At 38.8% G+C, this 15,333-nt stretch overlaps 1 protein-coding gene and 1 non-coding gene across 2 annotated transcripts in view; one reads left to right on the forward strand and one right to left on the reverse strand.

The window, feature by feature from the left end:
• Positions 1–388: 388 nt before the first annotated feature.
• SLC35G2 (solute carrier family 35 member G2) overlaps positions 389–15,333 on the reverse strand; it is a 61,905-nt gene continuing 46,960 nt past the window's right edge. Inside the window, exon 2 of the mRNA XM_036267052.1 lies at positions 389–1,803. Within this exon, the coding sequence (XP_036122945.1) occupies positions 551–1,789 (1,239 nt within the window). The 5' untranslated portion in view covers positions 1,790–1,803 and the 3' untranslated portion in view covers positions 389–550. The remainder of the gene's footprint in view (positions 1,804–15,333) is intronic.
• On the forward strand, positions 13,387–13,519 carry LOC118633642. Its single transcript, XR_004960202.1, has one exon. It is a non-coding gene; the product is annotated as a small nucleolar RNA SNORA70 (small nucleolar RNA).

Consider the following 15,333-nt stretch of genomic DNA (forward strand, 5'->3'; position numbering starts at 1 on the left):
GGAAAATGTCCTCAGCTGAGGATTAAAAAAAGAAAAACCAGCTTCTTTCTTTTGTTCCCTTTTCTTGCTTAACTCAAGCTCCCTTACCCAATGCAATCACTTCTAGTTTTCTAATGCAAGTAGATGACAAAACAGGTCTTGGCGTTCAGCATTTCACCTTACAGTGTACTTTTCACAAATGCAGATTATTGAGTTTTGAAGGATTTTTGTTGAACATTTATAAAACATTTAACATGAACATTTTTCTAATCTTTGAACTATAGGACTACAGAAGTTTCATCTGAAAGGGGTCATTTCTTCACGTCTATGTTGTTTAGTAGTGAAAGTTAACATTCTCCTTCTACCACAATTATTTTTTGTTAATAACAGTAAAGACAAGTGTTCATTATATTTCACATATATAATATTTGTTTTTTAATATATTAGACTAGAATATATTTTTCTGTATCTGCATATATAATTATATAGCACTCAGTTATACAACACAAAAGACACTGGTGAATATTAAAATGGCAGTGTACCTATTTATAACTGATGGTTAACAAGATATTCATTTAATGGGAGAGTCTAATATTTCCTGATAATCCTGCCTTCTTAAATTCCTCCAGTAAAGTTTATAGCCTGCAAGGACAAAAACACTAATCATAATGATTACTCCTCCAAAGACATCATAGACACTAGGAAATATGTGTAATACTAGAAGCTGCAAAACCATCGCTACCACAATCTCCAGATGTTGTACTGTGCTGACCAAAGCTGGATGGAATTTGTTCAAGGCATAATAAACTCCTAAGTATGCTACAGTAGAACAGACACATATAGCAATGAGATAACTCCAGGTTTCTACATCTAATGGGATAATGGGTTCTTGAAGAATGAACATAGTAGATAATCCCCAGACTGTCCCGGTCCAACCAAAGGTAAACAGTGCAGTCCACATGCTAATCTTCTCCTTAATAGATCTATATACTATCATGGAAAGAGCAGTGGTCAGCCCAGCCATCACAGTCATAGTGTATCCAAAGGCTTCTTTCCAAGCATTTAACAAGGAATTTTCTTCATTAACTATGTTGGGGATCATGACAAGACAAACACCTAAGATGCTGCAAATAACTGTAGCCATATCAATATAAGCCATTTTCTCATCTACAAGTAAAAAAGCCAAAATGGCACTGAAGACTGTGGTGGTGGCTCTCCACATAGTGGTCCCATTGCTGGGAGGAACTATAGAAAATGATGTATAAGCACAGGTGATAGAAATGACATTGCATACACCATAAAAGAAGAGACGTAATCTATATCCACTGGGTCCAAAGGGGGCCTCCTGGTAGTAACAAACAACTAACACAGACAAGACCTGTAAGACAGAACGGATAAAAATCAGTTCTAGAGATGGAACTTTAGAACGATCAGAAACGAGCCTAGTGATAAGAGCTACACATCCATGAGCCAAAGCAGATCCAAACAGCACTATCCACATTTTTCTGGATTGAAAAATGTTTTTTTCTGCAAAGCTCTGGAATTGTCCAATCTCATTGGTCATGGGGTCTTTTGTTGGTGGAGGTCGGGTATCCATGGTTCCAAAAAAAGTTCTTCCTTTTCTTTTCATTTCACTCAGCAGGCCTTTCTTTGAATTTTCCTCCATAAAATTTCCATAATCTTCATTAATTTCTTCATATCCATCATCCCCAGGCTGAGGATAATGAGAAGTGTATTTTACCATCACTGTGTTGGGATGTATTTTCACCCGTTTTTTAACTGGACATGTTTTGGAAGGAGACGTATCCATTTCTTCAGATAATTCTGTTTAAAAAAAAAATAGACAAATGTACATATTCATTCAGTTGAAATTTAGTTTTAATTTCTATTATAATCATATATGCCAATTCAATAACTGGAGTTTTTTTTTAAAAAAAAAAAAAAAAAGAAAGAAAGAAAACAGGAAGAGCTAATCTGGCAATATGCCTTATCAGATGTATGAGACCCAAGGAAATGATCTACCCTTTTTCATTCTCATCTGTAGTCTGCCTGTTTCTCATTCTGCTTATTCTTTGACTCATTCACCTCTATTTCATATCTTTACATCACGAACAACTGATATTTTTTCATCTTTTCATTCCTACCCGTATCTCCAACCATCCAATAAGAAAAACATAACCTAGATCAAAACTTGACTTCTTGTTCTGTTCATTTGTCTGTAATATACATTACAAGTGGGTAAGTCCAAGTCTTTTGTATAATCACTTCTGTATAATACCAGAATTAGCCTTATATTACAAATGATAGTGATTTTAAAAAATATTTATTCTCTCCCTGGCCGGTTTGGCTCAGCGGTTAGAGCATCAGCCCGCAGACAAATGATTCGTGGATTTGGTTCTGGTCAAGGGCACATACCTCGGTTGTGGTTCACCCCTGGCCCTGGTTGGGGTCGTGGGGGAGGCAGCCACTTGATGTGGCCCTTTCACATCAACGTTTCTCTCCCTCCCACCCTATCTGAACAAAAATGGAAAAATGTCCTCGAGTGAGGATAAAAAAAAAATATATATATATATATATATATATATATATATATATATATATATATATTCTGGGCTCTCCATTCATTTTCAGATATACAGATACACTAAAGTTAAAAAGTAAATAAAATGGATTTAGTGATATTCATACAGTGTTGGTGTACAACCTTCCTGATGACCAATTGGGCAATATGTTTTTTAACTGAGATTTTAATGAAACTACCCTTGAATTCAGCAATACCACTTATAAGATATTACCCTAAAGCAGCGGTTCTCAACCTATAGGTCGCTACCCCTTTGGGGGTCGAACGACCCTTTCACAGGGGTCGCCTAAGACCACTGGAAAACACATATTTCCGATGGTCTTAGGAATCGAGACACTGCTCTTCTATCCATCTCCAGGCGGGTCCACCCACATGCAGATATGCCCACATACAACATGAGGAACTGTATTAAAGGGTGGCGGCATTAGGAAGGTTGAGAACCACTGCCAAAAGAGATGATTACAAGATGCTTTTTACTTTGTGTAAAAAGGAAAAAATAAGAATATATATTTGCTTATATAGCATAAAGAAATTATGAAGAGAGCCCTGGCCAGTTTGACTCAGCGGTTAGAGCATCGGCTCATGGACCAAAGGGTCACGGGTTCAATTCCCTGTCAAAGACACATACTTGTGTTGCAGGTTCCATCCCTGGCTCAGTCCAGGGTCCTTTGGGAGGCAACCAATAGATGTCTTTCTCACATCAATGTTTCTCTTTCTCTCTCTTTCTCCCCCTCCCTTCCAACCTCCCTTCTACTCTGTCTAAAAATCAATGGAAAAATATCCTCAGGTGAGGATTAACACTCACACATAAAAGAGAGAAATTGTGAAAAGATACAAAGGAAACTAATAATCTTAGGGGTAGGACAGAGAACAAGAATGGAAGAAAGCCTGAAAGAAAGGCTTTTATATATATTTTTTTGAATCACACGTTGTTCAAAATATTACAAATTAAAACAAAATGTTCATCTCTTATTAAAGAAAAAGTGAGCTCATACAAAAAGGTGTGGAAAAATGTTTAATAGGAAAGTTTGCTGCAGCTTACTAAAATGACCCTTCATGCAGTGGAATACTATACTATGCATCCATTATAAGTAACAATACAGATTTTTACTGATGTGGAAAGATGTCCATGACACATTGTTGAGAGGGAAAAAGTTAGGATTATATGAAATAATGCATGTAAAGAATTTTCCACAGTGCTGACATACAGTAAACTCTCAACAAATGTTAACAATAGCCCTGGCCAGTTTGGTTAAAGTGTCAGTCTGCAGACCAAAGAGTGCCAGGTTTGATTCCAGCCAAGGGCACGTACCTCAATTGCGGTTTGTCCCCAGTCCCATTTGGGGTCATGCGGGTGGCAACCAATCGATGTGTCTCTCTCACATCGATGTTTCTCTCTCTCTCCCTCCCACTCTGTCTGAAGATAAATGTAAAAAATATCCTAGGGTAAGAATTAAAAATAAATAAGTAAATAAATGTTAACAATAAATTCAGCTAGCTTTCTTTCACCTATAATTAACTCTTGAAACACTAGGTGTCTTCTACTGTGTTATTCTTTCTTTGAAACCAGTGTTTGTTCACTCAGTTCTCTTTTGTTATTTATCCATCCAAGAATGATTTCCTTCCAAATGATTCCCCCCACCCTTAAAAAACAAAACAAAAAAATGAAAGAAAAAAATCTTTTTGTGTGTGTGTGTGTGTGACCTTATGACATACTTCCTATTCCTTGCCTAAAACCCATCAGTTCCAGAATCTTAAATCATAGTCCAGGTGTCAAATTCTATTTTGTTCTTTGACACCATCTAGGTAGCCAACTGCTCCATTCTTATTCATTTCTTTCTCTTCTAAAGGAAACCACCTTTCATTTGGAAGAAGTTATTTTTAAAAAATACCACCGGTGCCTCCAAGCCTTTCATTTCTCAGCCTGGACCTTCCACTTGCAGTCCTTTGTGCACATTGCTATCAAGCTAACATTATGTTCTTTTTTTCCCAACGTTTATCAGGACATTTACACTTCAAATCATGACTTCAACTTCAACAATCACAAATTGAATTAATAGTCATGGTCTCCCAAATAGATTTTCCTTCCCTAACTTCCTCATTCATGTTTGTAATACCACCATTTTTTTCAGTTCCCCAAGCTAGAAACTAAGGAATATTCTGAATTATTTTTTCTGCCACCATACTTCCATTTAGTTATCAATCTTACTGTTTTTGTCTTTTAAAATATTTTTCTTTCTCCAATTCCATTTTACCTTTGTGATTCTGTTTTGGTTATTGTTAATTCCTATCTAGAATGTTGTAATAGCATCCTAACTAGCCCCTTTGAATCTCAGTTCTTTTCCCTTAAAATCCATCTATATTATACCACTATTACATTAATCTATCTTTAAAAGATTCACAACAAAAACTTCCCTCAAGATTTCCCCATTCAAGAACCTACAGTGATTTCCTACTGACTACCTCATCAAATTTCAATTCCTCTGCCTAGCTCTCATTCAAGTTCCTGCCTAGTGTAGCCCCTATCGATACTTAGCTCCTAAATACACACATTGACCAGTACATTGTTCTCCTGGTCCTCACTCCCCACATGTACTATCATTTCTCTAAGCCTTTATTCTCGATAGTTTCCCCTGTACGCCAACTTTTTAAAGAAGGTCCAGTCCAAATCTGCCTTTCAGAAATAAGCCTTCCCTGACCACTCTAGCCATTTATTTTTTTCTTCTTTAACATCTGCAGTAGTTCTTCTAATTTTTGTAATGTAATCATTTTGTTATTTAGTTGTCTCAACTCAATGGAGTTTTGTCTCCAGTCATTGTACCCAAATTTGCCATATTAAATTTCCTTTTCTTTCTAGTCAGCAAGTATCTTAATGACATCTCAGATTACATAACTTCCCACTTGCTGTCCATTGTTAAAACTGTGACTTATATCCATTCAAAGCTTCCTTCTTCCCTACTGCATGCCAGATTTATAGCTCCAAAGCCATGAAAAGGGAGAGGATGTAGTATGTTATTTTACTTCTCCCATTCCCTCCCTTTGGAGTCTGTTAGGAAGGCAATATGGTCTGCCTCTAGATCATTTCCTTCATAACTCTCTTCTAGGTTCGAGCTCCCTTGGTGTATTGGCACAGGGAGGAAGGAAAAAGAAAGGCATACATGTTTCATGTATTGGCTGCTATTGTGTGATCGCCTTTTGATATATAAACTTGGCTAGGCTGAACTACATTCCCCAGTTATTTAATCAAACACTAATCTGGGAGCTGCTGTCAAGGTATTTTGCAGATGTGATAAAAGTCCCTAATAAGCCCGGCTGGTGTGGCTCAGTGGTTGAGCATCAACCCATGCACCAAGAGGTTGCCATTTTGATTCCAGGTCAGGGCACATGCCCAGGTTGTGGGCCAAATACCCAGTGGCAGGAGGCAGCCAGTCAATGTTCTCTCTCATCAATGTTTTTATCTCTCTCTCCCTCTCCTTTCCTCTCTCTCTAAAATCAATAAAGGAAAAAAAAAATTGTGTTAAGTCCCTAATCAGTTGACTTTAAGTTAATCAAAAGAAGACTATCCTGAGTGAGCCTGACCTAATTGGTGAACCCTTTAAGAGGGCTCAGGGCCCTGGCCCATGTGGTTCAGTTGGTTGGAGCACCCATACATCAAAAAGGTGGCGGGTTCGATTTCATATGGGAGGCAACCAATCAATGTTTCACTCTTACCCTTCTCTCTCTCTTCTCTTTTCTTCTCTCCCCCCACCCCTTTCCCTTTGTCTCACATCAATAAAAACATATCTTCCTTTCCTTACTTCCTATGGACAACAAATTTCAGCCTGTGCTCATGAGGTTCCAAATGCTCTTGATCTTCTCTTTCTGGCTATCTGCCCTACAAATGTCAGGTTTGTTTATCTAGCCCCCACAACTGCATAAACCAATTCCTTGTAATTAATTAATCTCCTACTTGTCCTGTGTCTTTGTTTCTCTGTTATCTCTGATAGATCATTGATACCTTCTAGGTTGTAGGCATCCAAATGCAAGCAATCTTGGGTAAATTCTGTAGGGCCTCCCCAGTGCTCAAATCCCAGTGTGGGAGAGCTTCCTTTCCTAACGCTTATGCCCCGCCGATTTTTGCTGCTTGGTCCTCTTACCTGGTGGGCAGCTAGCTCTCTTGAGCAAGCACCAACAGTATTCATTTGGCCTAAGGAAACATATATCCTTACCACTCCAGTGAATATACAGGCCATTCACTACTGCCCCCTTTTCTCCAATTTTCTTTCTCTGTTCAAACAAGCAAAGGGCAAATTAAAAGGTGCTAAGCAGACTTCCAATTGGGGAATGAAGAAGGCACATGCAATTGTTGCAAATAATGAGCTGGTAACCTTCACCCTGACTGCATTTGAACATCAAGAAGACAAAAATCATGACTACAGAAGAAATACACAACTTTGACACAGACAATGAAGACATCAAAATTATTATAGATTTTGCTTACTTTAGTTCAGTCATTAACTGAAATGGAGACTGCAGTCAAGAAATCAAGAGAAGTCTGAGACTCAGAAAAGCAGCAATGGAAGTATTAGGAAAGCTCATTAAGAGCAAAGATATATCACCTGGCCGGTGTGGCTCTGTGGTTGAGCATCAATCCATCACCAGGAGGTCACTGTTTCCATTCCCGGTCAGGGCACATGCCCAGGTTGTGGGCCAAATCCCTAGTGGGAGGCATGCAGGAGGCAGTCAATCAATGTTCTCTCTCCTCGATGTTTCTATCTCTCCCTTTTTTCCTTTCCTCTCTCTCTAAAATCAATAAAGGATAAAAAAAAATTTTTTTTTAAAAAAAGAGCAAAGATGTGTCACTAGATACCAAGACTAAGATCATCTATATCCTCCTATTCCTAATTATTATATACAGATATGAAGGTTGGACAGTAAAGAAAGCCGATAGGGAAAGGATTGATATGTTTCAACTGTGGTGTTGAAGGAGAGCTCTATGGACATCCTGACTGCCAGAAAGATGAACAGATGGCTCCTAAAGCATATTAAGTCTGAAACATTTCAGGATGTTAAAATGACAAAACTGAAGCTATCCTACTTTGGACACATGAAGAAATGGCAGGGTTCTCTGGAAAAGATCATTCCAGTGAAAGTAGAAGACAGGAGGAAAGAGGAAGACCAAATATAAAATGGATTGACTCCATAAATGAAGCTATAAACACGAGTATATAGGAGATGAGCAGGGCTGTTGAAGACAGGATATTGTGGACATCACTAATTCATAGGGTCACCAGGAGTCAGAGATAACAAAACCTTCACCCTCAGTCAGCTTTGAGGAGGTACATCCTTCTCCCCACCCATAAGGAAAAAGCACAACACTCTTCTTAAACCAAAGGCCCATAACACATAATGTGATCCTTGTGACAGATTGTATTTCCAAAGAGAGCCACTAATCTAATATCTCCCATACTACATGTTTGTTTATTTTTTAAAATGGGAATTTGACATTACTAAATAGAGATAGGGTCTATATCCCCTCCTTAAATGGTGATGGAAAAAATAAAAATTAAATTACTTTTTTTAAAGTAGGCAGTTACTGTTTGTTAGTGTTTCAACCAAGAGTATGGCAGAAGTGACATATTGTGACTTCTGCAACCTCATAAAAGGAGATACAGCTATGCCTTCGCAGCTGCAATGCTTGTGCTTGGAGCTCTGAGCCATGAGCTAAGCAGTTTGAGTGCTGTGAGGCCACCAAGCTGTGAGAAAGCTCAAACTAGCTTATGTAGAGGAACCACATAGAGAGGTCCTGAGACTACATGAAGAAAGAGAAATGCCTTGTCAGCCCCCAGTTGCTCCAGCACTCTGCTGTTCCAACTCCAGCCACCCATATAACTTCAAGTGACCATGAGTTAGAATCATCTACTGAAACCATGACAGATAATAAAATGATTCTCATTGTTTTAAGCCACTAAGCTTTGGGATGGTGTGTTACCTACAATAGAAAATGAGAATACCCATTACCCTCAGTATTTTTTGGAATGGGAAGGTGGAGTGATTTCATTAATAGTTAGCGTAGAAGGCTTCTTATATCTGGCCCTAATTGATTGAATTTTGAAAGTGGGATATTTTGCTCTCCATTGTGGGGTCCTGGGTACTAATTCTGATGCAAGAAGAAAGTTTTATTCAACATCCTATTAGGTATACATTAGTGTATTTCATCGTAGTCCAACTGCATACCTTAAACAATTTTTATTCATTTTGCAAATTTTTGTTTATTTCTGTCACTAGCTTAGTCTATAACAGATATATTCGAGCATTTCTTAACACTGTTAATATTATTTTGTGTACCACTGATACAAAAGCTGTCTTATACTAACGGGATCTTCTTCAGTCTTTCTAGTTTTCATTTGATTTCAGGCTTCATGAATACAGTTCTTAAAAAGAACCTGGAATGCCCTAGCCAGTTTGACTCAGCAGTTTGAGCATCGGCCCTTGGACCAAAAGGCCGTGGGTTTGATTCCCGGTCAAGGGCACGTACCTACATTGTAGATTTGATCCCAGTGTGGGCCGGGGTCTTACCAGTTGATGTGTCTCGCTCACATTGATGTTTCTCTCTTCCCCCCACTTCTACTCTATCTAAAAATCAATGGAAGGATATACTTAAGTGAGGATTAACAACAACAACAAAAACAAAAAACTGGAATCCTGACTAGTTATTTTATTTTTGCACATGTAAGGTTTCAACATGTGAGAATTTTAATAAATATTGAGTTACTTGATGCTCAGCACCATGCTAGACTATATAAATATGAAGATAAGTAAAGCACGCATGGTCCCTGTACCCACAGAGCTTACAGATTAGAAGAAACAACAAATAAATTCAAATTTAATATTTTAGTAAGTTAATATGCAAACAACTACATGGAATACAGGGACTGTTGTGTGAAGGCATATCTAATCCAAATATGGGGGATCTTCATAGGTTTCCAGGTGGAAAGGATGCTAGAATTGGAAATTTAAGCATATGTAAAGAGGAGGAAGAAAAATAATTTTAGAGATAAAAAATTAAGAGTCAGAAATGTTGGTTTTGATCATTGTTGGGATCTTTTTACTCAGCTCTTCTAAATCAATTTTTTCAGTGGATTTCACACTTCTAGTATTTTGATACCTATCCAATCAATGCAAGGCCACAGTGCAGTTCAGTGATCACAACTTTGTACTATCTGCTCAAAGTTGTTCTAACTAATGTGTCAACACAATATATCCTCCTTCTTCACAGAGATTAGGTGTTTGTACCGATCTTATGGCTCTAGTTCTTCTAATAAGGATTTATATGGGGAGGTGTCCATTTCAGCTGTGTAGAGCAGTTCAACTAATTAGAGGGAATGTGAAACACAGGACCAGTGGACCAGCCTGCCAAGCTACAAATGTATCAACCTGAAAAGCTGGACACAAATTGATTAAATTTGATTAAAAGGATTCAGAGTCTGGTATATGCTTGAACAATGGGCACAATTCATTGTGGCAAGCCTGAAACCAGTATTTTTGTCCAAAGTAGGCACTGTTTCCTAAGCTACATCCTACAACATAAGGTCCATGATCACTTCACTTCTAAGGCTGAGAAAAATTTAACACTGACATTCCTACTGTCTTGGTAGAAATCCTTAAGATAATCCCTTTATGGTACCTAAAGTAAATGCCATTTGGTAATAAGAGTTTCTTTAGTTACTAGATTGATCCCTGAAGTGGTAAAAAGTCTTAGTTATAAAGCTAGCTAGTGCAACTTGATTATAATACAGTGTTTTAAATGTACGCACTAATGTGATATTTGACACTAAAGAGCTGATAGGTTACTACCTTATACCTGAACAGCCTACCCCTGGGATACCTTAGTAACCTCAATGTACTTAAACAACCTTGATCTGAATGAAAATGAAAAGACTATACTGAATTGGTCACCTAAAATGGAGGAGCCAACAACCATCTTTTTCAGGATATCATGAGACAAGAGGACATATATAGGATCTGTGTTGTTAAATGTTTCTACTGAGACCTGCTGAGAAAGCCATTCCTTCCTCTGAAATGACAAAAAAGGGTCCAAGTTCTGAGGCTCCAAAGGCTGCCAGCATGATTCTACCCTTCTCCTGCTGAACCCTGCCTGGAATAATAAAACATAACCCTTATCATCCTTCTTTGAATAGAGATTCTTCTCTCTTCTCCACTGCAATTCAGGAAGATCAGGAGGACTAGAAGCAGCATTTAAGTTTGTTTATGCTTTATTAAAACTCTTTGAGGCCTGGCCAGTTTGGCTCAGCAGTTACAGCGTCAGCCCGCGGACCAGAGAGTCCCAGGTTTGGTTCCCGCTAATGGCATTAACCTTGGTTGCAGTTTGTCCCCAGCCCTGGTTGGGGTTGTGTGGGTGGCAACCAATCGATGTGTTTCTCTTGCATAGATGTTTCTCTCTCTCTTCCCCCCTCTCTCCCTCCCGCTGTATCTGAAGATAAATGCAAAAAATGTCCTCTAGTGAGGATAAAAACAAACAAACTCTTTGAGTCTGTATCTTTGTGTTAAAACCCACTGCTTTAGAGGAAAAAGAATCTGCTTCTAAGCTCTCTTTCAGAAAAGACACTACTTTCATTTTCCTGAAATCATAAGTTCTCTGACAGGAAACAGTAGTGGTAATGGCAAAATATCTGTGTTGAGTGTAGGAGAAAAGCCTCAGTCATGTGGCCACCCCTGCCACTGAGAATCCTACCCTAAAATCTGGCTTCCTGCCATCCAAACTAAATTATACACATTTTCACTTCTTTGGGCCTTTTCCCTGTGCCTCCTTTTGTCATTTTATTCTCTTAGTGTATCACATAGTTAAATTTTAAAAAATAGTGATTCTTCCAGTGTGTTTTGGGTGAGTGGGGGAGGTTACAACTTAAGTGCCTAAACAGATGAATGGATAAAGAAAATGTGGTATATCCATACAATCAAATATTATTTAACCATAAAAAGGAATGAAGTTCCAGTACATACTATACAATATGGATGAACCTTGAAGACATTGTGCTAACTGAAATAAGCCAGACACAAAAGGACAAATATTGTATGATTCCACTTATATGAGGTATTTAGAATAGGCAAATTCATAAAAACAAAATAGATTAGAGATTACAGGGCCTGGGAGAAAAATAGGCAGTTATGCTTAATGGTTACAGAGTTTCTGTTTGGGGTAATGAAAATAGTTGTAATGGTTGCACAATATTTTGAATGTAACTAATGCCATTGAATTGTACACTTAAAATAGTTAAAATGGTAAGATTGTGTTATGTATATTTTAACAAAATGTTTTAAAATACAAAAAAAGAAAAGGGGGAAAAAGTAGTGGTTCCTTCAGTGTGGTTTGAGGAGGGGGTGGCAATGCTAGGCATTGGTAATTTTTAAAACCTCCTAAGTAGTCCTAATTTTCTTGTGTAAGAACTGTTTGACTAGATTATCTAAGGACCCTTCTGGCTTTAAGACTAATGAATATATGGGCTACTGCATGACTAAGGAAGACAGGGAGTGTCACAGGGCTGGAAATTTTTTTTTTAAGTGGATACTGTAGCCAGGCTGACTGGACTTGAATCCTAGCTATATGTGATATTGTGATTTATGATGACCAAATATATATTTCTTATATATATTTTGTTTTCACCCACAGTTCCTGGCTCAGAGCTCCCCAAACCCTTGGAATTTCCTAAGTGATGAGAGCACATGTGTCTTTGGCTGTGTTAGTAAGCTGACTTTTAGAAAGCACCTAAGGATGAGGGCTGGTTGCAAGGGAAGCCAACCAGGTGATTAGAGGTTTAGAAATTTTAGTCCAATCCACAAGCTCTGGGTAGAGGAGAATGCCTGGAGGTTGAATCAATGGCTAATTGCCAATGATCTAATCAATCATGACTCTGTAATGAAGCATCCATAAAAACCCAAGAGTACAGAGTTTGGAGAGCTTCTGGGTGGTTGAACACATGGACTTTTGGGGAGAGTGGCATGCCCAGAAAAGCATGGAAGCTCCATGACCTTTTGCCATACCTTACCCTAAGCATCTATTCCATCTGGCTGTTCCTGGTTTGTGTCCTGTCATAGTAAACTTGTACTCTAGTAAGTAAAATGTTTCTCTGAGTTCTGTGAGCTACTCTAGCAAACTATTCAAACCCAAGGAGGAGGTTGTAGGAGCCTCTGATCTATAGCTGTGTGATCAGAGGCTCGGGTGACAATCTGGGCTTTGGACTGGCATCTTAAAGGCAGGAATGGCAATCCTGTAGGACTGACCTCTCAACCTGTGGGATCTGACACTATCTCCAGGTACACAGTGTCTGAATTGATTTGAATTGAACTGAACTGAATTGAATTGAATTGAGTTGAATTGAATAACACCCAGCTACTGTCAGAACATGGTTTGTTGGTGTAGGGAACCCCTCCCCCCTGCAGTGGAATTGGATGCAGAACCCTTACTACAGAACTTATTAAATATGTGATTCTGGGCAACTTAACCTCTTCCAATATCCTCTTCTGTATAATAACAATAGTATTACCTTATAGGATAGAATAAAAATATTGAATCAGTTAATACATAAAAACCAGTATCTGGCTCAACGGTTGGAGTGTTGGCCCGCAGACCAAAGGGTTGCGGGTTTGATTCCCAGTCAAGGCCATGTACTTTGGTTGCAGGTTTGATCATCGGCCCTGGTTGGGGTTGTGTGGGAGGCAGCTGGTCAGTGTGTCTCACATCAATATCTCTCTCTCTCTCTCTCTCTCTCTCTCTCTCTCTCTCTCTCTCTCTCTCCTTCCCTCTCTTCTACTCTATCTAAACATCAAAGAAAAAAAATTTTTTAAAACATCTTTTACCCATGGGGGCCTGGTGTGCAATGGCTGCAAATAGTAACATCCCTGGTTGTGTATGTAGCCTGCTGCTAGTATGAGTTGCTTTAAGGGACCTTGGATACAGCCCTTTCTGGTGGACACTCATATCTAAACTCATGCTATCCCCAATTTAGGCTCCAGACAGGTATTTGGGGTGCTTTTGGAAAGCCCCAGGGCACAGTGGCCAGGGTCCATATTGGCCAAGTCATCACATCCATCCGGACCAAGCTGCAGAATAAGGAGCTTGTGATTGAGGCCCTACACAGAGCCAGTTCAAGTTTCCTGGCCGCCAGAAGATCCACATCTCCAAGAAGTGGGGCTTTACTAAATTTAATGCGGATGAATTTGAAGACATGGTGTCTGAAAAGCAGCTCATCTCAGATGGCTGTGGGGTCAAACACATCACTAACCATGGTCCCCTGGACAAGTGGCAGGTACTGCACTCATGAGAGTCTCAGTGCTGCCCCCTCTTTACACCCACCAATAAATCCTACTTCCTGTCTATGTCTTTGCATCTGGATTCATGGAAGATGGGGGAAGACCTCTGGGAATCACAGGGTTACTGTTCTATGTCTTTCCCAAAAAAGCTGACAACATATCAGTGCCAGTGAACAACCAAGCCCAGCACAGCAGCCTGGTCAGGACATTGATTTCTACCTGTCTAGATCAGAGGTGGTAGGTTCAAAAGCCCAGGTCATGGTTAGTCCTAATGCATCAAGTACTGCTTTTAGAAAAAGTGCCCTTCCATAGGTGATGAAAAAGGGCTTATGGCTTAAGGTAACCCTTGGGCTGCTATGGATCTTTGCCCATGGGTCCCAAGCCAACAAATAAAACAAACAAACAAACAAACAAACAAACAAACAGTATCTGGCACCTAGCAAATGCTCAATAAATTTTAATTCTTTTTTCACATTATTCTGTCTGCCTAGAATGACATGGTCCTCCCCATTTTTGCCTTTGCCTACCTGTTGAGCTCACATTTGTGCTTGAGTGGTTTGCTCAAGTGCTCTTTCCTCCTTTGCAAAGTCTTCCCTTGCCTTTCTCATCTTTTTGCCACACTGCCCCAGTATTCATGTGTTTATGTCCTGTCTTTCCCACCAGACTTTACACTTCTTGACAGCAGACTTTCCCACCATTATATCCTCTGCCCTCAACACAGTGTGTGACACATATGGACACTCAATAAACATTTGTTGGATGAAATAGAATGGATTTGAAAACCAAGAGGGAGACATGGAAAAGAATGGGGAATGATATTAAAACTACTGATATTTTATGTGCAGATGACATGATTCTGCATATAGAGAACCCTAAAGATTCCACCAAAAACTACTGGAACTGATAAATAATTTCAGTAAAGTAGCAGGATACAAAATAAATCAATTGCATTTATTATTATTTTTTCATTGATTTTTAGAGAGAGAGGAAGAAAGAGGCAGAGAGAGATAGAAACATCAATGAGAGAGAACATCGATTGGCTGCCTCCTGCATGCCTCCCACTGGGCATGTGCCCTGACCATGAATCAAACCAGCAACCTCTCAGTGCATGAGTCAATGCTTAACCACTGAGCCACACTGGCTGGGCTCGATTGCATTTTTATACACCAATAATGAACTATCAGAAAGGGAAACTAAGAAATTTATAATTGCATAAAAAAAAAATAAAACACCTGGGAATAAATTTAACCAAGGAGGATCTGTTGTACTAGGAAAATTTTAAGACCCTGAAGAAAGAAACTGAAGAAGATACAAATAAATGAAGTATATTCCATGCTCGTGGAAAAGAAGAATTAACATTGTTAAGAAGTTCGTACTACCCAAATCAACACAATTCCTATTAACATACAAATGGTGTATTTCACAAAACTAGAACAAATAATCCAAAAATTTATATGAAACCA

This window comes from Molossus molossus, unplaced genomic scaffold (assembly GCF_014108415.1).
Source record: "Molossus molossus isolate mMolMol1 unplaced genomic scaffold, mMolMol1.p scaffold_m16_p_18, whole genome shotgun sequence".
Lineage (NCBI taxonomy): Eukaryota > Metazoa > Chordata > Mammalia > Chiroptera > Molossidae > Molossus > Molossus molossus.